Here is a 26367-nt window from a genome sequence, read left to right on the forward strand (position 1 = left end):
AATAAAAAAACTTTTTAATTAATATTAAAGACTGGTACCTTCAAAAGAATGTGTAAACTGTAGGTATTTATAGCATACTGATTTCAGTATATGGTGGGCTTATAATTCATCCTGACCTCTTTTAAAAATCTATCCTGAGATAGAGTATAATAATTAATGTTTGTCCTATCCATTTTGGTAACAGATCTGATGCTGAAAGTACAAATGTGCACCTTGAAGCTTTGCAAAAATTGGCATTGGCACTGCAGGAAAGGAGATTTGCTCTGGAAGATTTGAAAGATCAGAAACAGAAGATGATAGAACATCTGAATCTTGATGACAAAGAATTAGTAAAGGAGCAATTTGGTCATTTTGAGCAACGGTGGGCTCAGCTGGAAGACCTTGTCAAAAGGAAAATTCAAGTTTCTGTTTCAACTTTAGAAGAGCTCAGTTTGGTGCATTGCAAATTTCAGGAACTAATGGAATGGGCAGAGGAGCAGCAACCTAGTATCTCAGAGGCTCTTAAACAGAGCCCTCCTCCAGATTTGGCTCAGAGTCTTCTCATGGATCATCTTACCATTTGCAGTGAGCTTGAAGCCAAACAGCTTGTTCTGAAGATGCTTGTGAAGGATGCTGACAGGGTGATGACCAACCTAGGGCTCAATGAAAGGCAAGAGCTGCAGAAAGCACTTTGTGATGCACAGCACCATGTAGATTGTCTCAGCGATCTGGTTGGCCAGAGGAGAAAGCACCTAAATAAAGCATTATCTGAAAAGACTCAGTTTCTTATGGCAGTCTTTCAGGCTACAAATCAAATTCACCAGCACGAGAAGAAGGTAACATTTCCAGAACACATTTGTCTGTTGCCAGAAGATGTGAACAAACAGATTAGGTCTTGTAAGAATACCCAGGCTAACCTGAAGGCCTATCAAAATGAAGTCACAGGGTTGTGGGCTCAAGGAAGGGATTTAATGAAAGAAGCAACAGAACAAGAAAAGAATGAAGTGTTAGGTAAGCTTCAAGAACTACAGAATGTGTATGACACTGTTTTACAAAAGTGTAACCAGAGATTGGTAGAACTAGAGAAAAATATAGTTTCCAGGAAATATTTTAAAGAAGACTTGGATAAAGCTTGCCATTGGCTAAAACAAACGGATATTGTCACATTTCCAGAAGTCAATGTAATGAATAGTAACTCTGAACTATACACGCAGTTGGCAAAATACCAACAGATTCTTGAGCAGTCTCCAGAATATGAAAATCTGTTACTTGCACTGCAGAGAGATGGCCAAGAAATCCTACCATCACTTAATGAAGTGGATCATTCTTATCTGGATGAAAAGCTTAACAGTCTCCCTCAGCAGTTCAATACTGTCACTGCTCTGGCAAAAGAAAAATTATATAAGGTACAGGAAGCAATTTGTGCCAGAAAAGAGTATGCCTCTTTGATTGAGTTGACAAGTAAAACTCTGACTGAGCTAGAAGATCAGTTTATTAACATGGACAAAGCTCCAGCTGCTGTTTTAGCCAAAGAAGCTGTGTCTCTCCAGCAAGCCTACAGAGATCTCCTAGGTGAAGTGGTGAGCCTTGGTGGAGCAGTGGATGAACTAAATCAGAAGAAGGAGGCCTTTCGAAGCACTGGCCAGCCATGGCAACCAGATGAGATGTTAAAACTTGTCACGCTATATCACAAGTTGAAGAGGCAAATAGAACAGAAAATAAACCTGTTGGAAGACACAATAGAAGCATGCCAGGAGCATGAGAAAATGTGTATGCAGTTTGAGGCACAACTAGAGGCGGTGAAGAAGGAGCAGACTAAAGTAAATGAAGAAACGCTCCCAATAGATGAAAAGCTGAAAATATACCATTCTCTGGTGGGCAGCTTGCAAGACTCAGGAAGTCTTCTGAAGCGAATAACTGAACATCTAGAAACCCTTTCTCCCCAGCTTGACTCATCTGCATATGAGACAGCAAATCACCAAGTGCAGTCTTGGCAAGAGAAACTAAAGTCTTTGCATGCTGCCATTGGTGACACCGTGATGGAGTGCGAGAACAGACTTGTGCAAAGCATAGACTTCCAGACAGAAATCCGCCGCTCGCTTGACTGGTTGAGGTGGGTGAAAACAGAACTTAATGGAACATTAAGTTTGGACCTCAAACTGCAAAGCATCCAAGAAGAAATTCGAAAGGTTCAGATACATCAGGAAGAAGTGCAGTCAAGCCTGAGAGTAATGAATGCACTGAGCAATAAAGAGAAAGAGAGATATATGAAAGCAAAGGAGCTGATACCTGCTGACCTGGAAAACACTCTTGCTGAGCTGACAGAACTAGATGGTGAAGTTCAAGAAGCTATACACGTGAGACAGGTTAGTGCACCCTAAGCGTCACTAGTTTCTTGCTTATGAAGCTGAAAAATATGGCTCTGTGGCTTGGTGTTTGTAATCATTATGAAAAAATTGACTTTAGTAATCCTGTTATTTTTTTGTTTAATGACTTAGGTTGCAGCCTGTTGCCCTGGACAACTCGTGGGGGGGGAAAGGCTTCCTTAATATGCATTTATACCTGCATGTAGAAGTGGAATTCACTCGAACCTGCTTCCATGTAGTCTCTCCAGACCTGTATTTTAGATATAATAAAGAGAAAAGAAAGCAAGAATGGGCAAAATCCAGACACTCAGGAGAGGATATTTTTGTTGTTGCTGTGAATTTTATGTCAGTGACCCTCTGTATAATTTTCCCTTTTATTTCAGGCTACCTTGAATAAATTATATGGCCTCTGCCAAAGATACTACCAAGTGATGCAGGTAGCAAATGACTGGCTTGAAGATGCTCAGGAATTTCTACATTTAGCAAGAAATGGCCTTGATGTTGAGAACTCTGAGGAGAACCTAAGGAACCACATTGAATTTTTTAGCACAGAAAGTCAGTTCAGTAATCATTTGAAGGAGTTACAGGGACTTGTGTCTGAGATACAGCCCTATATCCAAGCCACAGCAAGAGAGCAGCTGATGCAGAGTGTAGCTGCATTGGAGGAAAAGGCCAACGGGACAAAGCAAGAAGCCAAAACCCAGCAAGAGCAGTTGCAAAGGTATATTCATCTTTTTTTTTTTTTTTTTCTTTTCTTTCATTTTAAGATTGCCTTGTTGAAGAAGGAGATCACAACATTAATTGGAGTTTTATAAAAAGTTTGTGCTACTGGTGAGATAAGTGGATATTGGGATTCAGAGCTCTTGGATTCTGTTTTCTCCTCTGCCGCTGACTGGCTACATGTATGATCCTGAGGAAGCTATGATAAAATTATATAAAGCTTGGAACAGCACCAAAAAGAATAGGAAATTACTGTCTGTTATTTCACCTGGCACAAGACCTATGCAGAAACAAATGAAACTGAAGCAGACATTTTGAACTAAAAGGCAATATCGTTTTAAACAGCATAACTATGTTACTTATTATTCCTGAATATTCTGGATTCCTAAAGTTTGGGTGGGTTTAAAACACAACCTAGACAAAGTCATGAGGAAAAGTCAGTCAAAAGCTATTAAATGCCAAGCTGTTTCTGTAAGGAACAGCTGAAAATCAGCGGCATATGCTTCTATGTATGCTCTTTCCTAATAATCTTTCTTTTTCTTGGAAAATTCAGTGTAACAGCAAAACGAAGCAGTTCCATTGAAAACTAGGTGCAACAATATTCCTGATTTTCAAATGGTTTTATATTGCAATAAATTGTTCTTTCTGGAACCGTATTTTCAAGGTGTGCTTCTGAGTGGCAGGAGTACCAGACAGCAAGACAGAAGGTTATTGAAGTGATGAATGAGGCTGAGAAAAAGTTGTCTGAATTTTCAGTAGCTAAAGCTGCTTCTTCTCATGAAGCAGAAGAGAAATTGCTAACACATAAGGTAAGATACTGAAAATTATATGAAATCCTTTTCCTTCAGTGAAAATAAATGTATGTTATGTAGGTCTCTACCTGTGGCAACCTGAATTTGAGCTTTTAATTTTTTTCCTGCAGCACTTAACTGTTCCATAGCACACCAAGAGGTGTTTGTGCTGGGAAGAAAAATGGATTTTATCACTTTTATCACTTTTCAGATTAATGTCTGTCTATGTGCCTATAACTGTAGGGAACTGGAAGGAACCAGGAAGTTCCTAAAAGCCTTGAGTGTGTAAGTCTGAAAACTGTGTACCCTACAAGAAATTCAGATCAACAGAAACATTTGTCTACTTTGGATCATGTGAAATGGTTTCAGTAGGACAGCAGGGGTTGTCTAATATATTGCAGATAAAAAATAAAGTGAGCCCTAGCCACCTTACTCAGCACAGGGTACCTCCCCTTTGTCTGCAGTGGATGGAAGTGGCTTATCTGCCTGCAAGTGTGTTGAATGGTTATGAGTTGTGTTGTGTTGTGTAAGAGGAAAACAGTGGTTATTTTTTCTTTTTCAGACTCTTGTTTCTGTAGTGAATTCTTTCCACGAGAAGATCACAGCCCTAGAACAAAAGGCTTCACAGCTGGAAAAAGTTAGCAATGATGCCAGTAGGGCGACTATAAGTAGATCCATGACAACAGTTTGGCAGCGCTGGACACGGCTCCGGAATGTAGCCCAAGAACAAGAGAAAATTTTGGAAGATGCAGTGCAGGAATGGAAGGGCTTTAATGATAAGGTAACTTCTGGTCTTTGTAAATCCTCCTTTGTTAACTTTACATAGGTTTTCACTCATTATACTGCCTCATTAATAGTCTTATGGTAGAAAAAGCTGATCATAGAATCATAGAATCGTCCAGGTTGGAAGAGACCCTTGGGATCATCGAGTCCAACCATCTACCCTACACTACAAAGTTCTCCCCTATATCGTATCCCCCAACACCACATCTAAATGGCTCTTAAACACATCCAGGGATGGTGACTCAACCACCTCCCTGGGCAGCCTATTCCAATGCCCGACCACTCTTTCAGTGAAAAATTCTTTCCTAATGTTCAGTCTAAACCTACCCTGTTGGAGCTTGAAGCCATTCCCTCTCGTTCTGTCATTAGTTACCTGTGCGAAGAGACCAGCACCAAATAGCAGGAATAACAGTGATTTTTCTCAGGTCATATTAAAAACAGCTATGGAAGTCCTAGGTTTATCACTGCCTCCAAGGCTTGCATTATTCTTCTATATGCATACATAGTATAGTAAATCCAGAGTTGTTTTGCTTTCTGGTCGTTCTTCAGAATCTTAACCTCTATGTTTACCTTACCCAGATGGCCTATTCTAGATTAGGTCAACCTCTATTTTTTTCCCAGAATAGTATGAAGTTGCCATTTCTGAATTTATGCAGTGATATTATTGCCAGTCACTGCTCACAGGTCATGTGTCTCTTTTTCCCTTTTTATCCTACCTGACTCTCTTTATCTGTCATTGTCCATTATTTTATGCTCAGATTGCAGGTTCTCTGAGAATGGGGACAATCTATTTGTTAAATGTAGGACTTGTGCCAAATACAGGTAGAGTTCTAGGTCCTGTGGCAATAAAGATAATAAATGTTAAAAAATATGAGAAGCCACACATCACTTGACAAAAAAGTCCCTTAGCAAGTACTAGTCCAGTGTGAAGAGCTAGGGCTAGCTATCTGGATCTAGCAGATGAGAGCATAGATTTATATCTGCTATAGAGGCTGCTGCACAAGCCCTTTACTACAACAGTTTTACAGCATCTAAATGTACAGCACTGGGTTTAGCACCTTTTGGTATCAGTTGTCCTTGCTTCTTTTTAATTTCATTACTGCCAATACTACATATCTTTTCATAGATTGAGAAAGCCACCATAGCAATAGATCAGTTACAAGGTCGCTTACCAGAAAGCTCAGTGGAAAAGGCTTCCAAGACAGAGCTTCTGGAACTCCTGGATTACCACAGCAGTTTCCTTCTGGAGGTGGAGCACCAGTTGTCATCTTTGGGTCTGCTCAAACAGCACGCTGTCAGCATGCTTCAGGATGTGGAAATAAAGCCTCTGTCTCAGGAGGAACTACCAGTCATGCAAGAAATCAAAGCAATGCAAGATCGATGCCACAAGTAAGGCAATATTTTAAAAGATTCACTGGAAAAGATGGTGCCTTACAATTCATTAATAAGAATTCATATATCATTTTTGTTGTCATTAACAATTACCATGCTTAAAATAAATATTAGTTATTGTATTTAAAATAAGCATCAGTTTAACTTTAAATTATCTTTAATTAATTTTGAAATACATTTTTACCATTATTTTTTGTTTCCATCAGCAGGAGTATGCATTTTAGAATATGTACTTCTTTCCTTGCATAATAGTAACTTATGTAAAAGCTGTAACTGATTTTTAAATACTTCCATTGCATCTCACCATTAACAGTGAACTTTTATTTTTTTGTCCTAAATTTAGACTAGTTTATCACTTTGTTTACCCAGTTGGAAGCACTTAGGTACCAAACATCGGTAGTCTACAAAATTTACAAGGGAATTTAGAGCATATGCAGAAGAAACATATCTTAACATTTCACCCTGCAGTTATATGAATATTTATCTAAATCTAAAATGTTTCCCTGTCATATATAAAACAAGTTTTATGGCTAAGTTTCAGGATTCATATCCACCCGATAACTACACTAAGATGCCATTAACTGGATCTCCACAGTGGGAAAAGGGAGAGAGACAGAGAATGAAAAAACTGTAAACCCTGCACCTAACCTGTGCAAAGTTCACTGTGTGTGCGCACAACTGAATACAGCAGAATAGCAATCCCTGTAGAAAATGTGTAGATATTAGCACTTTTGTAATTCCATTCTTCCCTTGAATTGGTTTCTAAGAAATAGGGTCTATGATGATCTCATGGTCATGTAAATAAGGCATGATTCAGCTATGAAAGGTTATACAAACATAAATCAAATATGGAAATATCAAAGTAAGATCCATGTCACGTACATGAGAGCTACAAGTAGTCCTCTAGATCATTCACAGAGCTGTCATCTGAAAAAGATTCTATTTTTTATAGGAGATCCAATTTCTTGAGGAAAATGTGAAAACTCTCTTAGTGGAAGCATGGAGATAGGTCCCTGGGTCAAAAATGGTGTTCATGTGTTTGATCCGTGCTTTATCTTAGGTATTCTGCCAATGCAATCCCGTCGATAAGGGTGGAATTTATCTCACGCTATTTTAGATTATAGATATCCACATCTGAACTGGTTAATTCTCACTCTCTAATTAGCGGAGAGAAATAGACAGGTCTAAGATGCAGTTTTTCTGACTAGTTTTAGAAGTTTCTTTTAGAATTATGATGAATCATCCTAAATCACGCCCTAGAATTGCCTGCTTCCTCCACTGACAGTAAGGGCAGCCTGTAGTTATGAGCTGAGATGTAGGTGTCTCTATTGTAAACATTTGCATTTCTTCAAAAGAATTGTGTGCTTAATGTCAAAATACGTAAAACTGCTAATTAAAAGGAATGAACTGAAGAATGAACATGAGAAATTTAAGTGTGTTGCTTTAGTAATCTTTTGCAGGACTGCCCTACTTTTTATTACTCTGGATATGGGGCTATCAGTCATTATCTATTTTATTAAATATTTTTTGACAAAGCAATGTTTTTAGACATTGTTTAATTCTTCATGAATAGTTATTTTCTTTGTTTCTGAAGCATGCAACAGAAAGTGAAAAAAGGTGTGAAGATGGTGAAACAGGAGCTGAAGGAGCGTGAGGAGGTTGAAGCAGATATTAATATTGTGCAGACCTGGATCCAGGAAACAAAAGAATATCTATTAAGCCCTGATGTAGAAGTGGATACTCAACTTCAGGAGTTGCAGGTATATCAAATTTGTCCATTTCCAAATTGCAATATTTATCTCTGTTGTAATCTGCTAGTAAGTGTAAAATACCATGAAATCAAATTAGACAATATTCATTAGCTTTTGAGTAAGTCACTAGATAAACTCACAAAGCATGAAGTGGCTGATGAGCTGTAATACCTTATTATAAAGATATTTAAGATATATTTAAGTATTTGCATTTACGCAATTTTATGTACTAGCATATTGTTTAGTAATTTTTCTCCTCTCCTCTAAAATATGGGGGAAATATAGAATATGAATGGACATTTCTTTTCTATCTTGGCAGTTTGGGATGGGGAGGGAAGCAACAAAATAAAGTTAGTTTCACTGAAGGTGCTGAAAAATTGACATTTTCTATATACTTGTGCTCACACAGGAACGGAGAAATGGACAGTCATAAATGAGAATTTAGGGAATCCCAAGATACAATTCTTTTAATGAACCATTTAAAAATTTGAAAGTAATTAACTTTGTTGCAAGCTGCATGTAATGCCTGCGTTTGCTAAGTTTACACAGACGTGTTTTTTCCCATTGTTCTTAACAATACTGTTTTTCTGTCATTAGTCTCTCCTTGGTGAAGTAACTACTCATCGTCAGGCTGTTGAAAAAATGGCTGAACAACAACAGAATAAGTACTTGGGGCTTTATACCATTTTGCCTTCTGAACTCTCTCTTCATTTAGCAGAAGTTGGGCTGGCCCTTGTAAATGTCCAAGATCAGGTAAAGCATAGCAGATAATTACATTAAAGCTCTATATTCCCTCTTTATAACCTGGTGAAATACAGTAATCAAGTGTGATGAAACTATGACAATGTAGTGTTGTAGTTTAACCCCAGCCAGCAACTTGGACCACTCAGCTGCTCGATCACTCTCCCTGGCTGGGGAGAAGTGAGAAAAAACTCTCATGGGTTGAGATAAAGGCACTTTATCAGATAGAGCAAAAGCTGTGGGTACAAGCAAAGCAAAACAAGGAATTCATTCACTGCTTCCCATCAGGAAGCAGGTGTTCAGCCATCTCCATCATGTGTAATGGTAACTTGGAAAAACAAATGTCATAAATCTGAATGTTCCCCCACATCTTTCTTCTTCCCCCAGCTTTATGTCTAAGCATGATGTCATATGGTATGGAATATCCCTTTGGTCAGTTGGGGTCAGCTGTCCCAGCTGTGTCTCATCCCAACTCCTTGTGCACTCCCAGCCTATTCACTGGTGGGGTGGTGTGAGGAGCAGAAAAGGCCTTGACTGCTTAGCAACAACCAAAACCATCAGTAAGCTACCAACATAGCTTTCATCCCAAATCTAAAACATAGCACTATACCAGCTGCTAGTAAGAAAGTTAACTCTATCCCAACTGAAACTGTGACAAGTAGTTTAATTACCTTCTTTCTTTAAATTAAAGTAAGTTAAAGGAAAGTTGATTTCCTATCAGGAGGAGAGATTGTCGTTGCTGAATTTAATTCTTCTTGTTGACAGATTCAAACCAAAGAAAGAGAAACTCAGCAGATCAAAACATTGAATCAAGAATTTGGTCAGAAAATCCAGGGGATAGCAAATGAACTAAATGCCATTCTTTCCAAACTGAAAAAGAAAACAACTGATATAGCACAAGCTAAACTTGAACAAAAGGTAAGGCAAGGCTTCCCTTATTTGGTTACATCATAAATTCTGCATTGAGACATTCACTTCATACCAACGTTGTATTTGGAAAGACCTGTGTGATACATTCTTTTAATGTAGTTCAACAGAAGAATGGACAGAAATAAGGGTTGACTGATGAGATTTTTTAATTATATTCTTTGCAAACTAGGTAACATAACTTGGAGGAAGTCACTGAGAGTAAAAGAAAGATAGATGGGCAGTTACACTGTTCCCTCTCAATAATGAGTATTACTGCAATCTGGGAAAACCTAAGAGGTTCCCAAACTGCTCCTTGTCCCAGTCTGTACTGTAAAGACCATTCTTTACAGTACACCTTTACTTGTGACAAATAGAATTTTACTTAGCCAGTAGTCCATCTCAGTATCATTTGGTGGAATAATGAGGTAAAGTACTACTGGTGTGGTAAAGGGTAATGCAAAGGACTCTTGGTTCTTTTTGTGGGTTTTCTTAATCTTAGGTATGTACTACACTCAGAAAAGCTCATCTGTACTGAGGTGTAATGGCCAAATTAGAATTATCATATGAGAGTAAGGGATTTTGGGGGGAGAGAAATGGGGGAGAGGTTGCTTGACGGTGGGTTAGGGTTTTTTTTATTTGGCTTGTTTTTTTAACTAGTTAAACTTGACCAAGTTACTGGTCATACCAAATAAGAAGAGATTTGGCATGTCTGGTATGTCAAAAATTACCTGTTTAGTTTAATGAGTTGCTCTCCATATGCTCCAAAGTACCATTTGCTTTGCAGGAGGTATCACTGAAATATATCCTTGTAATATTGATGTATCTCCTTGATCCCAGTAATTAAGCAGAAAACCAGTAAAATGTGCTTTCTCATGTTACATAGATGAAAACTCTCTCACTGGAAATTTAATAATGTTCCCTCAACTGCATTTATGTCAGCACTGAGCTGATATTCTCTCTCCCAATACCGCCTCCCCAAGACACGGTGTTATCGATCTATGACAAACATAGAAAACCTTTTAGGTTTCCTTTTTAAACTTGTCAGAAACTTTGTAAGTATGGTAAGAAAAATTTATTTTAAAATCTGTTTCTATTGGAACAGTCTAGCATGATCCAGACTGCTCCTGTGTCAAGTGCAAGCTGTGAAAAGGCAAGTTTCAAATGAAAATGAAAGTTTTTCAAATGTAATTTCATATAGTAATTACATATTTCTGAGTTTGTAAGGGTATATTTTAAGACAGCAACAATACAAAACCCCTTTCTAATATATAAAAATCTTGTCATGGCAATGACTAGTAATTTCAAAAACAAACACAGAAAGATGGCCAATTAATGTCACTCTGAAGTGATTCAGTCTTTTGCTATGGGAGGGAAAATGGTTATCTATTTCAGCCAGGAAGTCAGAGAAGAAAGAATAATGGCACACATTTCAGAGATGACCAAACATCCTGCTGTTCTGCCTTCTTGCTTAGACAAGCGTTGTTGGTTTCCAGCCAGAATAAAAATGGAACAAACTATGGAGACTTTGGACAGGATATAAAAGTTGCAAGTTGGACTAGAAATAATCAACCAGAAAGCTAACACTTCCTGGATCGCTGATTTTCTTGTTTTTCTGTCTAGATCCTCGGAGAAGAGTTGGACAGCTGCAACATAAAGCTGTTGGAATTAGATGCATCAGTCCAGGACTTTGCAGAGCAGAACGCACCGCTGGCCAAGCAGTTGGCTAACAGGATAGGGAAACTCACTGCATTGCACCAACAGACCATACAGCAGGCTGAGTACAGAGCAGCCAAGCTCAGTCAGGTATGATTTCAACTCTCTTCTGCTGTTTCCTTTCAGAAGCAGAAGGAACACGCAAGCTTCTCATTTATTTCACTTCCTTGCAAGAAGGGGCATTCCTTGGCACATCTGCCTACTATTAGTCAGAGCTTGTATCACACCTTAAAGAGAGGCACAGATGGGGCAGATCAGGAGGGTGGAATAATTCTGTGACACTGCTTTAACATCCTCTTCCATGAATCATCCGCTGGTTGGTTCCTCTAGTGCCCTGAAAAGATTTCAAACGTTCCCACAAACAGTAGCATGCGAGGAAATACTATCTCATCGTACTTTTCAGGGCCTCTGTCTTATCACTGTTACCTATATTTGCAGCATTAAAAAAAAAAAAAGAAGAAAAAAAAAAGTTTTACTCTAGTGACAATCTATAGAGGGTGAATATAATTTATAGATTAAATAGAAAAGCCTGGATACAATGGCCCTGATAATGCACAATGTTTATGGAACAATTAGTATTTATAAAGATTCTTCCCCTGCAGTTCAAAGTCCCTGAAACTCTCTTATGCACTTTTTTGATAATTGTTGTTATCCAAAAAAAAGGCAAGCTAAAAGCAAATAAATGGATTGTCTATGGTTCTGCCATCAATACCCTGATAAATTATGAGTTCTCTTTTCTGCATACGTAAGGAAGCCTCTGTAAGGCTTGAAAAAGATAACTATGTCATGATATTCTTTTCAGTTTCCTTTAAAGTATTGTTTATAAAAAGAGATAGAAAATTACAATGAAAGTAAAAGTTCAGTCAAAGGTACTTGGTGAAGGGATTTAACTATTAGGATAATTTTGTTCAGCACTAAGAAATCCACTTCCTGTCGTAAAAAATGATAGGTAAAGCAAACTGCATGCAAATACAGTTGTGTCACCTAGGGTTTGATCTATCCTTCATACAGGACAAATACCTGAAAATCAGTGAAATTATTCCAGCTAAGTGAGAAGAAAATTGGAACTATAGAGTACTTTGCTAAATAGAAATCAGATTAATCAGAAAGCAGAGCTTTTGTCCTCTGTTTTGAAACAAGTGCAACATTTATTTTTTTGGAAATATGACAGGCTAAGTGGACAAAACAGTTTTTAAATAAAGGTGATTCTGGGGATGACATGGAAAGTGACAAAGAAAAATGAGGAATGACATAAAAGAGGTTTGCAGTGAGCCACAAACTGAGCAAGAGGGTATTTTGGAACTTATGTGTGAGACTGAATATGTGAAGGAAGTGTGAAGGAAGTGTACCCTCTAGAAATATATTTGAGCATCAGTGCACTCTCCCAGTGTGACCTACATTCTTGTAGTGCCTTTTTTTCCCCAGAAATAAATACCCTGGTTACTGGAAGCAGACCTATTTTAACTCCATAAATACAGAAGCAATTAAATTATATTCAACAGTAAGGTAAAGTTGTTAAAACGATCCCCAAGTTTAAAACAGTAAATGAAATAAAAGTAATTTTATCATTCTCTAAGAACTGTACAGAATTACATCTTAGACTTAAGTGGATTTTTCTTTTATATCCAGGCTGCTTCACACTTGGAAGAATACAATGAGATGCTGGAGTTCATATTGAAATGGATCGAGAAAGCAAATATCCTAGTGCATGGTAGTATAACATGGAATTCTTCCTCTCAGCTTCGTGATCAGTTTAAAGCCTACCAGGTGATTACATGAGCTATGAAATTTAAAGGGCAGTGTACGAAAGAATCTGTTTTTTGAGCAGTGAAGTTTTATTTTCTACAACTTTTTACTTCCTTTCCTTGAGGAAAAGGTGTCTTAAAATACTAGGTTTCTTTGGCAGTTCCCCTAAGTCTTGAAGATTATTAATTTATTTTGGACAATTATTTTGAACACTTAAATTAAGGTATATTGTTGAATAGAACTATGTGATTCAAAGTTGATCTCTATGTTTACTCAAGTACATTGGCTTCATAGCAGCTTTCAATTGAACAGCATGTCTATACGCTGTGACTCTATCGCACTGAGTACCTCATTGCAGTTAATATTCCTCTAGAACTTTAATTAACCAAACACGATTTCCAGGCTTGGGGTATTTTGTTTGTTTGTTGGTTTGTTTGTTTGTTTTCTACTTTCTCCTTTATGCTAAATTGGAATACCCTTTGTTCTCATCTGATGAGTTTCACCCCGAATGTTTTCAGACTGATACCCAGTGGATGAGTTTCTTCCAGTTGCTTCCTCAACATCTCGCATCAGTGTGTTTTGCTCTCCCTGTGACAATGCAGTTTGTTCTGTCTGTGTCTGTCTGTGTGTGGAATGTGTAAGTGTGGAATCAGTGGAGCAGTTTGATAAGGTTGGAGCTTGTCCACTGTTACAGGACCACGTGAAACAAATCAAAGCATCATAAGATGATCATGTCTCACTAGTGCCAAAATAAGACTGTGTTAATTATGGGTTTTATGCATACATTAGTGAATTGTCAGCTGCATTCACTTACACTGGGGAAACGTAGTCACGCTTTCTTATTCTGAAGAGGAACCTCTAGGAAACTTATCCTGAGCATATCTGGGAGTTAGCATTTCTGGTTTCGTTTTGCTATGGCCTTTTCCCTGCTTCAAAAGTTGATGAGGATATATGCTTAACCAATACCATCCCATGTAACACTTTGGTAGCGATCTTTGAGGCAGCATTAATGACTAGTGCCCTGCTATAACACTGTACCCAAGCGCTTTCTGCTGCTTCCTATTGGGTACATCAGGCTTCCAGAACAAATCCTATCCATAGATGGTGTGTATTGTATTTTTACAGGCAAGTGTGCATAGCAAAACACTAAAATGAATGTGTTGGTTAGTACAGCTTCTGAAGTTTCACAATTTACTCTTTTGTTTCCCAGACTCTATAAGCTGGAGCACTTCAGCATACACCCAGAATTAAGCATATTGCTGAAGCCTTGCAGGAAATTAGTAGAACTTAATCATAGGCTTACAGATGTGTGCAAATTGAGGAATTTGAAAAACAGGAATATACTTAAAGATGTGTGTAATCTGAAGCTCAACTCTGGCATTCGATTTGTTCATATCTCCATATAGACTATGCTTGATGAGTCCGGAGAGATTCACAGTGATCTGGAGGCCATGACTGAGAGGACTGAGTATCTGGCAAGTGTATACTGTACTGAAGAAATGTCACAGCAAGTGCTGGAACTGGGGCGGCGGACAGAGGAGTTACAGCAAGTTATCAAAGTGCGGCTACCAAATCTCCAAGATGCTGCCAAGGTATATGAAAGCAGTTTGTTTTTTAATGCTATCTGACAGCTAGGCTGGTGTGTGCATCATCTTTCTGAGACTATTAGCAGTACAGATTAACTGTAGTCTATAAAGGGCATGACTGTGCAATGTTCCTGTGCAGCCTGTTCTAGGTGGACCTGCTTTGGAAGGGCGGTTGGACTAGATGATCTCCAGATGATTCCAACCCCATATCATTCTGTGATTCTGTGACTTATGCAAGATGTCTTGCGCTGTTTAAGATGCTGTCTTTAGGTGCCGATCCAGATGGGACAAGATTCCTGAAGGTCCTGTCACATCTGCCCATTAAGGGTGGATGTATTGGAGATCACAGTGTGCCTCCACTGAGGTGTGGCAGTCCACAGTGTGCACTGAGAACCTATGTTTAGATACTTGGAAAGTGTCTGTGTTGGCACTTACGCTGTGCCATTTCCTTAATTTTTCTCTTAAAAAATATCTAAAGCCTGCTGTGTATTAATTCAGATTAGTACAGGACCAGATCAGGATTCCATAATGTAAGACATACTTCTACAAGGGAGAACAATGAAAAGAATGAACACACTTTTTCATGTCCTTGACATTTCTGTGCAGCTGTTCCATGTGGATTTATTGTTAATGTAAATATGTGTTACACCTATGCAATGCATGGTAAACTGCTGCAAGACACAGGGAAAAGCACAGAAGTCTTTTCTACTTGCTCTTGCCTTCAGGGCAAGAAATTTTAACCAAATGTACAGGGACTACCTGAAAAATCTTAGGCTGCTACTCAACAGGGACAGGGCCAAATTGTTACATTTAGACAGCAACGACCAGGCATTTGTGTTTTTGAATTAGGAATTACTGGCTTGACACACTCTGTTGAAAGGTCTTAAGTTTAGTAATGTGGATCATGTAAAAATGAGTGAACAATGTCACATAGTTGTAAAAAACCCAAACACCATGCAGAAAATAAAATATATAATTGTATGGTATGTGAAGTAGTCCTTTTGTTCTACCTATTGATTGCTAGTGAGGTTTCAGCTATGTCCAGTTTTGCACTTGAAGAAAGAAATGGACCAACTGGAGAAAGAACGGAGGATAGTGACGATTGTGATACGTGTATAAATTTGTAGAAAAGATGCATGAAAAAGGATTATCCTAACATGAAGTATTCAGAGAGAATAAAAATAATTTGTTCTTCATGTCTTGTTGTTAGTGGAATAGTAAATAGAGGATTGAAATTGTGACAAAAGGTAACTTGATGTCAGACCATCAAAGAAAACTTTCTACAAAAAAGAGAGTACTGAAACACTAGGATATGCTGTCTGTAGAGATAAGTGGGACTCTGCTGCTAATGGTCTTTAAGAACAGTCTGTAAAGATAAGACAGTTGTGTCCTGTCTTATTAGAGGAAAATGACTAGAGAACATCTTGAGTTTCTTTCTAGGCCTTGAACTTCATGAAATCGGCTTCATAAAGTACATGCTGTGTTTGAGATTGAGGAAGTACTTAAAATAATAACTCTGACTTTGAGACCTCTTTTTCTAGACTGTCATATGACTGGTATTTTTATCCAATATTTTTAACATTTAATTTCATTGTTAAAACCATGAATTAGTTTTGACACTGTATATAAGAGATGTAGCTACAAAATCCAAACAGATATACTTATAGTGATTTTTTTTTTTTAATTTTTTTTTTTTTTATTTATCCCTGAATCAAATGTGTTGTGTTACAGGACATGAAGAAATTTGAAGTTGAGCTGAGAGCCCTGCAGGCTGCTCTGGAGCAAGCCCAAGCCACATTGACCTCTCCAGAGCTTGGGCATTTGAGCTTGAAGGAGCAACTTTCTCACAGACAGGTAAAAGGCCAGGATCTCAAAGTTAGCACTTGGGTAGTGTGAGTTTACACAAGGAATAATGAATGTTCGTGAGACAGACTGTGCTGTTACTTAGGTGAGTCATCGTTTCAGAGTGTAGCCCCGAATTACTGCCAAGGGAATAAGGAATGGAATAGGAAAAATCATTCCCTCAAAGGGAATGATTGAAGTATAATCCTTGATGAGTCTGTTCTTAGGTTGATGCAATTCAGAGAAACGTGTATCCAGTTCAAGTTCAATCCATACTACTACTAAAGCTCAGTTCTTATCCAGTGCTTTTCATCAATAGGTTCTTCAAGTACTTCAAAAGGAAGTCTAGATTTTTATCACAGTGTTACAGATAGAGATGCAATGAGATAGGTGTTGTTATCTCCCTCAATAATCAACTGGAAAACGAAGAGAAAATTCAGTTTTCTTTAAGCCCAGTTACATTTTTGTATGTTTAGTTGAATTACCTCCATAAGATATTGCTGCCTTCTGTATTGCACTTGGCCTACTACAGAGTTTTTCAATTTGTTATTTTTGGTCTCAGTCTTATGACAATAACCCAAATTATAGCTTTCTGAATTGCTTAAGAAACATTTCTTGCTACAAGCTAATATAGTACTGTCCTAGTCTGCCAGTGAAAACTAAATGTCAACAGATCGACTTTAGGATTAAAACCTGCAGAAAAATATATAGATGAAAGGTAAATTTGCAGAGCTTTCCGTTTTGGTTAACATATGCAGTCTTTATTCTAGGGACTTGCAGCCAAATTTCAGAATATGGCATTGAAGAGTGTAAGTGAAACACATCACCCAATGTAAGAGTAAAGGAATATGGAGTTTACACTGTTGTTTATGTGTATTCTTTGTCCCAGCTCTAGCAGGTCTCACGGTATGACTTGCTTTTCTACAGAAAGGAGCTGTAGCCCCTGCCCAACTGTTTCATCAGACCAGAGAAGGGGTCTTGGAGAGTGCCTGGCTGGGATGCAGCCCCCAGGGTACCTCTGGGTGCCCATTGCACCATAAAGACACTCTTTGCCAGCAGTATGGGGCCTGCCAGAGGGGAGGCCACCCTGGTGCTGTCCGAGGAATAGTCATTATACCAAATCTCTGGTTAGTTTATCCACCATACGTCATGAAGGCACAGAAATAAAGAGCAAACCACAATTCTCTCATCAGTATGCACTCCAGACCCACTTAACTATCTTTCTTCATATGGTATAGGAGAAGGGAGCTGACTGCCACATACATTGCCCAGCTTATTTATATCTATTGAACTTAAAATCTTTTTCTAATGTGCTAAAGCCCTTTTCATCAACTTTGCCTTTTCCTTTTTTTTTTTTTTTTACAATTGTTTTCTTTTCTATCTGTGAATACATTAAACTCACCAGTGAAGGTGAAAAGAATGCTGATCAAATCTGTTCTCCAGTCATTGCAGTTAGACTCTTCTCATGCATATGAACAGGCAGCTTGAATGGACATTGTGGACAGAATAGAGACTATTAACAAAGGCATCCAGTGTGTGATTATTCAAAGGAGAAGATCTCTGTGTAGCCATGATTCTTTCTGTTTGATTGCCTTTTGAATTTTAAGCGACATTTTCAGACATGGTTTGTATTTTCAAAGGAAGGCTGTGAACACAACAGGATTAGTTTGCTGCTTTGAAAATATGCTTCTGTGGATTAGCAGGGAGTTCCACTCAGATTTTAACATTAAAATATGTGTATACATAAATGACTGCTGCTTTGATACATATACTGCTTTGATTTGTGGATTTTGTAAAGATACTTATTTTCAAATATTTTAACAGAAATATTTTTGATTTTAGACACTTAGAAATAGTTACTCCTATGATTTTTCATTAATTATTTTTATTTCTCTTATATGGGCACTTTGCTTAACTAGTGCTTAAAAGAATGCTTATTTCATAATGAGCAATTTCTGACACAGTGTGTCCTGATTATATTCAATATAGAAAACAGAAAATCAAATTTGTTTGGTTTAGTGCTTGAACTCATGGTTATTTTTCTTTTGCCGGGTGAAACGCGCCGGGAGTTCTGCAGAACTGGCTTATTGTGGCACTGACTTTGTTTCTAGCATCTGTTGTCTGAAATGGAGTCACTGAAGCCAAAAGTTCACGCGGTACAAGTCTGTCAGAGCGCCCTGAGGATTCCTGAAGAGGTGGTCACCAGCCTGCCCATGTGCCACAGTGCCCTGCGGCTGCAGGAGGAGGCCAGCCGCCTGCAGCACACTGCCATTCAGCAGTGCAACATCATGCAGGCAAGTGCCGCTCCAACCCATAAATTACTCCGAGTAACCTGAACAGAGCCAGACAAATGGTCATGAAAACAGAGAATTTCATACCTCTCTGCAGTCCTCTTTTCCGTGTAGTACCATTAAGAAGTTCTCCGCTAAGTTTTGGTTGTTTCTGACACACTGGTTTTGGGGGTTTTAATATTCATGAGCATGTTAATTGTTGATTTACTCATCAGACTCTTGTCTCTGTTCTCTCCTTGATCTTGCCTTGTATTTTGTAATGCTGTTAGGATTATCTAGACAAATAGCTAATATACAATTTTATGCAAGTTAATTTTATAACATCTATAATCAGTTAATGAAATTAATATCTCATTATAACATCAACAGCTTATAATGATCGCATAAAAACTATTGATTTAATTAAATAGCTTTCTAGGATAAAAATAAAGAATGTTTTTTCTCTTTATTTAAAATTTATATGTATTTGCTTTCTGATTTGGAGTCATTAAGCATCTATTAAATTTGCATTTTCAAGCTTTGCCAAATACAAGAAAACCAGGTTTTGTTTGATTGTTTGGATTCATACCTAAACACGTTAAAGACATTTCCAGTGAAGAAGAGAATAAGCTTTTCTTTCCTGCTATTTAGTGATAGAAAAACACATAGTGAACTAGGATGCAACTTAGATACCAGAAGAGATTTTCAGTCATGAAGGATGCTTAATGATACTTAAGTACAAGGAAGGATACAATTTCACACTGAAAAGTTTTAAAAGCAGGTTAAAAGAAGCTGTGATAGAGAGAACTGATACCACACTGGTAGGATAATGGCCTGCATAAATCTTCATAATCCTCTCCCAGTTGTATTTTCTGTAAAATCTAAGTTTTTTCATATAGTCTTTCCACTTCATAAATGGAGGCTTGAAGTTAAAAAGCAGATCAAAATGCTTTGTAGTAAAACCATGAAACTAGGCAATACTGTCTTTTGGTGGATATATTTGGTGCAGATACTTGTTGGAAGCAGAAGTTCTACCTCCTTATATTGGATATCATCATGTTATGTGAACGTGGTTTTTTTGGAAATCGTTAAACAAAAGAAAACATTGAATTCATTGCAGTTCACAATATTTCTGAATGGACTTTTTCCTGACTATATTCCTGCTTTGCTCATCCAGATGCAAATGCCAGATAGATGTAAGTTTGCTCTACTTCAGAAGGGAGATCAGTCATGCCTGGACTAAGTAAATACTTATTTTCATGTAGACATGCAATATTTTTTTTTTCCCTCTCCAGGAAGCAGTGGTGCAGTATGAACAATATGAGCAAGAAATGAAACATTTGCAGCAGATGATAGAGAGCGCCCATTGTGAGATCCAAGACAAGCCAATAGCAACCGGCAACATCCGGGAACTCCAGGCCCAGATTTCGCGTCATGAGGTAGGAGTGCAACAAAATGGGCTAAGGAGCACCTTACTGACCCAAAAATCTTTTCATAAGCAATAGTCATAGAGTAGCTGAGTAGCTTTTCAGACTTGCTTAAGGCTAGTTGAGCAGATAGACTTAATACCAGGTAGGAAACTCGTGCTATTGGTACAGTGTGGGTATTCACTTGTTTATTCAGCTAGATGTGTCCTAATCTCCAGGAAACATTGTGACAAGCAAAAGCATTGCATAATTAAGGGGCAGTTAACATAGGTACTTAACTAAGGAGTGTCCCAGAAGTCAATGCTGAACAGTTAGTCAGGTGATCGCTGTTAGTTCAGTGATCCTTGTGTATATATATATCTATCCTAAAGTACTTACTCATTTCCATCCCAGTAACATTCTGTAAAAGAACACCAAGGAACTTGAATTACGTGAAAACCACAGTCAGTTTGGAGGAAAACTCTGACACGATCACTCCAAAGGCTCCTTTTAAAGTCTCCGTTGGGAAGAGTTCCTGGGCTGCACAGGGAAGAGTGTGGCCAGTAGGTCGAGGGAGGTCATTCTCCCCCTCTACTCTGCACTGGTGAGGCCACAACTGGAATACTGTGTCCAGTTCTGGGCTCCCCAGTTCAAGAGAGACAGGGAACTACTGGAGAGAGTCCAGCGTAGGGCAACAAAGATGATTAAGGGATTGGAGCATCTCCCTTACGAGGAAAGGCTCAAAGAGCTGGGGCTCTTTAGCCTGGAGAAGAGAAGGCTGAGGGGAGACCTTATCTATGTTTACAAGTACCTAAAGGGTGGGCTGAAGGATGATGGAGCTGGACTCTTTTCAGTGATAGGACAAGGGGCAATGGGCACAAGCTGGAACATAGGAAGTTCCATTTAAATATGAGGAGAAACTTCTTCACAGTGAAGGTGACAGAGCGACAGAGCACTGGAACAGGCTGCCCAGGGAGGTTGTGGAGTCCCCTTCTCCGGAGATTTTCAAGACCCGCCTTGATGCAGTCCTGAGTAATGTGCTCTAGGCAATCCTGCTTTAGCAGGGGAGTTGAACTAGATGATCTCTAGAGGTCCCTTCCAACTCTGACAATTCCTTGATTCCGAGTTTTGTCCAGTGGATTTACAAGTCCTGCCCTCAAACTCATTGATCTTCAGCCCTCAAATGAGGCAGGATAGTCTCTGTGCAGCCTTCTTGCTTTGCTGGCGTGGGACCTCCTAAGCCTTTTTCACCTTCCCCTGTCTGCTGTGTATTTCTTGGGATAGAAAATGCACCACTGAACTCTGTGTGTCACTTTTGGCACCAGATGGCACCACTTCTTTACCTTTGAATTAAAAGCTGTCTGTGCTGTTACATAATACAACCTAACCTTATATGTGTTCCTCATTTTCTATGCAGTTGTTACAAAAGTTGCTTATTATAAATGCAGAGCAGTCTGCTTAAACAATTCTAGCTTTTCAGTACTGAATTTAAAATGCTGCTATTCCCTATTTAAATCTTCTGGAGCAGCAAATGCAGGAGAGTGACTTCAGCGATACAGGGTAATATCGCTAGAGGAAGGAATTAAAAATGGGGCAGCTTGAAGTTTCATCTGCATTTGAACAAGTTAGGTAGCCAGGAGTTCTTCTAAACGTCTGCAGGAAGGCAGCAGCTTTACTCTATTGCACATGTTTGGATCAACCAGAGCGGACAGGTTTCATATTTGCAAGCTTTCCAGGTTTAGGGGTATGGAGTTTTGAAAGGCTGGAAGATGTGTGGCTTTGGCTAATATTTTGTCTGCTAAATACCTGTGGAAAAGCGTAGCATAAAGGGGGTATATTGAACACTATGTTATTTACTACGTCAAGAGGCAAGTCTGTCAAGATATTTGTTACGTGTGTTGTTAATTTAAGAAAACATCAGTTACCAGATTGCCTGCTGAAGCCTGCTTGAACAAGAACTTAAAGGGACATTTGTAGTAGCTATATTTAGAATTAAAATAAGAGGAAGAAAATAGAAGGGAAATACACCCTGATTTGTAGGAAGCTTGTATCACTATGCATGTATGTAACTAGTCACACTTTAGAACTATGTTGACTGAACCATGTTTCTTTAGACTCTCAGGTAAGAATGTGAGCAAGTATCTCCATACTTGTGAATTATTTTAATGGGTAATAGTATCTCATAGGACACTGCTATTATAAATTGCTTTAATTTTTTCATGCTCACATTTTTGCCTCCTTTTCCCTTTCTTAGTTTTCAGTTGAGAGGGGGATGTTAGATACTCAATGTATTGGACATTAATATCACAAATGCTATTGCATCTCAGTCATATTGATGGAGTATAGTGAGTATATTGAATGACAATAATTTCCCATCAAGCCCCAGAGATGTCATTCATTGAACATTAGTGAATGGCTGGTACTTGCCAAACAGAGCAAATACCTATTCCAGCTGCTAGAAATTAAAGTTATGGCTTGATTTGATTGCAGTTTGTTTTTTGATTGATCTAGTTTATGTTTTATACTCAAGACTTTGCCTAGTCTCCAAAGTAAGGCTTGGAGTTCCAAAAGAGCTCCTTTTGTTGCTAACGTGGCAGACAGTGACTAGGTACCATTGAAACTCAGGCAGTAAAGTGTCATCCTCAGTCTTTGTGCTGCTTCCATTTCTAACTCTGTGTTTCTCACTATGACTGTTCTGATTTTGAGAAAATGGTTCCCTGAAAATGTTATATAACCAAAAAATATTATAATTTTACTGGCCTGAAGCAGCAATCTTATTTACTTTTTAGAAGTTACTGTAATTATTTAACTATTATACCTACTAGATATTGCAACTTCTGTTGCTATTTTTCCATGAAAACTTGTGTTTGTTGAAGAAATAAAAGCAGATGTAAAAATAAAGCAGAAATATGTATTCGAATTAATAATCACTGATTTAGCAGGCAATCTTATACAAATTATTTCACTTTACAGATCAAAGTTCTATCATTTTACTGAGCCTCTAGGGAGACAGAAACAATAGCTTTGGCAGAAATATGAAAATTTTCCACCATTTTTTATTTTAAGTCTATGAATTAAAATCTTTGAAACTGGACACTGAACTGGGCAGCAGTACAGGGTAGGAGAGAAAATGAGTTAGTTCTTAAGGCTATTCATTTCCATCTTTCTTCTCTTATCTCACCATCATCTTAAGTTTATGATGGTGTTTGGCCAAGAAGATAGACCATTTCGTAACCATAAAAAACTGTATTTTAAAATATACTCTGCTTTAGTACTGTGGGCAGCTCAGCTTTTAATTCTGAAGACTTACACAAAACCGAAACAAGATTAAAGTAGAGTTTATCCAAACACTGGCAAAAAGTGATCCAGTCTGCATTTAATCTGCTATGGGACGGATTGTTCATATCACATTTGATCTTGTTAGGCCCTGCGAAATTATTGGCTGAACAATTCATTCTTTCTGGTGAGAGCTGAATGGGGCATTTTTTACAGTTGTGGTTACCACATGACCTCATTTCCATGGCATGCACTCTGCGGAGAAGCTTCATCTTCCTTGGATAAATGGAGATAGGAGAGGGAGGAAAAAAAAAAAAAAAGTAGGAAGAAGGAGAGACGTTCCCCTTTGCTGCAGTCTGACGCTCAGAGACTTCATGTCAGGTTCAGGCTGGATGGAAGGGCGAGGGGGTTCCTTCCTCCCTTCTGCGGTTATCACGCACGCAGAGCCTTTCGCAGCACTTTTTTTTTTCCGCTCTCGCTTCGAAGCCCTCCGCTCTGCGGTTTTGCCGTGGAGCCAGACGCAGCCTGACTCCTTCCCTCCGCTGTCAACATCCTGCTTGTCAGCGAGCGCGGCGGCTCATGCGGGGTGCCGGGGAGGCAGCGCTAGGATGTTATTGGCTGGGCTCGGAGGGGAGAGCTCGCCTTCGCCACGGAAGCAGCTGAAAAGCTGCAGGTCCTGTGGCCTCTATTGGCTGCCTCTGCGTTACGGGGAAAAAAAAAAAAAAAAAAAAGAAAAAAAAAGAAAAGAAAAAAAAAAAAAAAAAGAAAAAATGTTTCCTCAGGAGCTGGCTCAGAAGATCAAGGGATACCAGGAGCAAATTGCTTCTTTGAATTCGAAGTGCAAGATGCTGACAATGAAAGCAAAACATGCCACCATGCTGCTGACAGTGACAGAAGTGGAGGGGCTTTCAGAGGGAATGGAGGAGCTGGATTCAGACCTGCTTCCAGCACACCCCGCTCATCCCTCGGTGGTTATGGTAAGGAATGCATTGCTCTGGGTGCTGTTTATCTGAGCTGCTTGCTTTTGCATCATTGCAACACTCCTGTGTAGCAAATTGCCGCAGCTCACATCTACGTTTTGCTTTTGAAATGGCTGGAGTGAGGCAAACCAAACAAGCTGCAGCTTCCCCTTACTGTATTTTGCTTTATATGGGTTTTCAAGACTTGTTGATAAAGGATGAAGCTATTTAACAGACAAATACCAGTGGAAGTTGTCTGTAATAAGATGCAAATACAGTGCTTTTTCGTACCTATGAGCACGCAAGAGCAAATGCTGAGAAACTACTGAATTGCAGGATAAAACCAGAATAAATATTATTTCATAACATGTTGCGGTGGATAGGTTTTACAGACTGTATTTTTAAATATGCCTTAAATGTTGATGTGATAATTGACAGCATGCTCCTATATTCTCAGATGAGCGTGTTGGAAATGCAAGCTGACTAAGTACTGCCAGAGGCCTCTTGTTTGAGTTACTCTGCTTTTATTTGTTTCTAATTGGGTCTCATTACAAACATACTGCTGATGCTATTGGGATTTTTGTCTGAGTGAAAACAGAGTGCGGATTTCAGGATTTATCACTCTATAACAGCACTGGGAAAGTAAGAAAAGTATGTTGCTACTGGATTGTGTGTATTTTAGCTTGCAAGTCTATTCCTTGTTGTTCTAACCAGGCCTGGATACTGAGGCCAATACTGCATTTTTCTGTAGCTCTCCATAGTATTTCCATATGCAACACTGATTCTATTAGAAGGCATTTAGGCAAACCCTAATTTGTTATTATTGAGTTGCTTGCTATACGTTTTCTTTTAAATTCATTAGGGGACAGGAGAGCATGTTCACACTGAAGTGTGACAAGTAAACGAAACTATTAATTGAACCAAATTTTGAAGCTGGTAAATGTAATAGTATTAAGTGTGACTAAATAGTGTCATGGTAGTTCTGGGCATGTGTTGTTTTTCTTGTTTTGATCTAAATCCAAGTCAAACCAAAGTTGAGGTAACTTATTTTCTTCCTGTGCTCCGGGGTTGCTTTTCCTGTGGCAGATGACTGCTGGTCGCTGTCACACGCTGCTCTCCCCTGTCACTGAGGAGTCTGGGGAGGAGGGAACCAACAGTGAGATTTCTTCTCCACCTGCCTGTCGCTCTCCCTCACCTGTGGCTAATACAGATGCTTCTGTTAACCAGGTACCTCCCTCTTGGCATTCATTCAGCTTTTATCTCAGAGACATGCATGGTTCCATTCCACAGGTGGTTTATTTAATCGTCTGAGATAGTATTTACCAAGGATCTGAGGCTTAACCTCTGACCTAACTGAACCTTCAGGTTCTAGTCCAAAATGAATACAAATGTTGACTTCTGAGTTTAAAATGTATAAATTTGGTGTTACAGCTATTCACTATTTTTAAAAATAATTTTTAAATTACAATTACAAAGCTCTTCCATGTCACTGCAATTTTCTATCTATAACCTAATTTTATTTTCACAGAGGTACTCAATGGAATCTTGCATTCTGAGAAAAAATGCAATTTTGTACTGCCATAATAAAACACTGCATCATGTCCATATATGTCTACCTTATGGTGCCATTGGCATTGTAACATTGAAGCCGGAGTCTGATAACTTCCACTTCAAACCATTTCAAGTATTAACTTCCATGTATTTTTTTCATGTATTTTTCATTCCATACTTTCAGTGACAGTCTATTTTAAGTGCTCGTGAGGCAGAGCAGTGAAATCGCTAAAGTTAGATTTTTAAATGAAAACTGAGGACTCTGACACTTCTAATACATCATCATTGACTAAAATGTAAGCAAGAAACTAGCTCATTAAGCATCATGCCCATAAAGACACACATAAAATGTTACACTTTGGAAATTTAGAAATGAGCCTTAGAAGCAGTCACTACCTCATTTCATTCATCATGTGGTGGGTTTTGTGGTGGTTTGTTTGATTTTTTTAATTTGTGGCTGCTTCCAAAATTGACCACTGCAGACATAAAGGGTAGAATGGTGTTGCATTGCATTGCTGAGTAGAAATAGAGAAGTTTGAGCAAGTTGCCTACTAGTTCCGTCCACTCATTTCAAAGATGAAGTTGC

The 26367-nt window shown here is 38.6% G+C and overlaps 1 protein-coding gene across 1 annotated transcript in view; it reads left to right on the plus strand.

The window, feature by feature from the left end:
* SYNE1 (spectrin repeat containing nuclear envelope protein 1) overlaps positions 1-26367 on the plus strand; it is a 255963-nt gene that overhangs the window by 131032 nt on the left and 98564 nt on the right. Inside the window, exons 76-91 of the mRNA XM_074162789.1 lie at positions 185-2345; positions 2729-3066; positions 3730-3874; positions 4419-4637; positions 5766-6028; positions 7626-7791; positions 8380-8535; positions 9289-9441; positions 11053-11235; positions 12775-12912; positions 14298-14483; positions 16209-16331; positions 18431-18613; positions 19885-20028; positions 24054-24248; positions 25317-25457. Of these exons, the coding sequence (XP_074018890.1) occupies positions 185-2345; positions 2729-3066; positions 3730-3874; positions 4419-4637; positions 5766-6028; positions 7626-7791; positions 8380-8535; positions 9289-9441; positions 11053-11235; positions 12775-12912; positions 14298-14483; positions 16209-16331; positions 18431-18613; positions 19885-20028; positions 24054-24248; positions 25317-25457 (4894 nt within the window). The remainder of the gene's footprint in view (positions 1-184; positions 2346-2728; positions 3067-3729; positions 3875-4418; positions 4638-5765; positions 6029-7625; positions 7792-8379; positions 8536-9288; positions 9442-11052; positions 11236-12774; positions 12913-14297; positions 14484-16208; positions 16332-18430; positions 18614-19884; positions 20029-24053; positions 24249-25316; positions 25458-26367) is intronic.

Source organism: Numenius arquata, chromosome 2, assembly GCF_964106895.1.
Source record: "Numenius arquata chromosome 2, bNumArq3.hap1.1, whole genome shotgun sequence".
Taxonomy (NCBI): Eukaryota; Metazoa; Chordata; class Aves; order Charadriiformes; family Scolopacidae; genus Numenius; species Numenius arquata.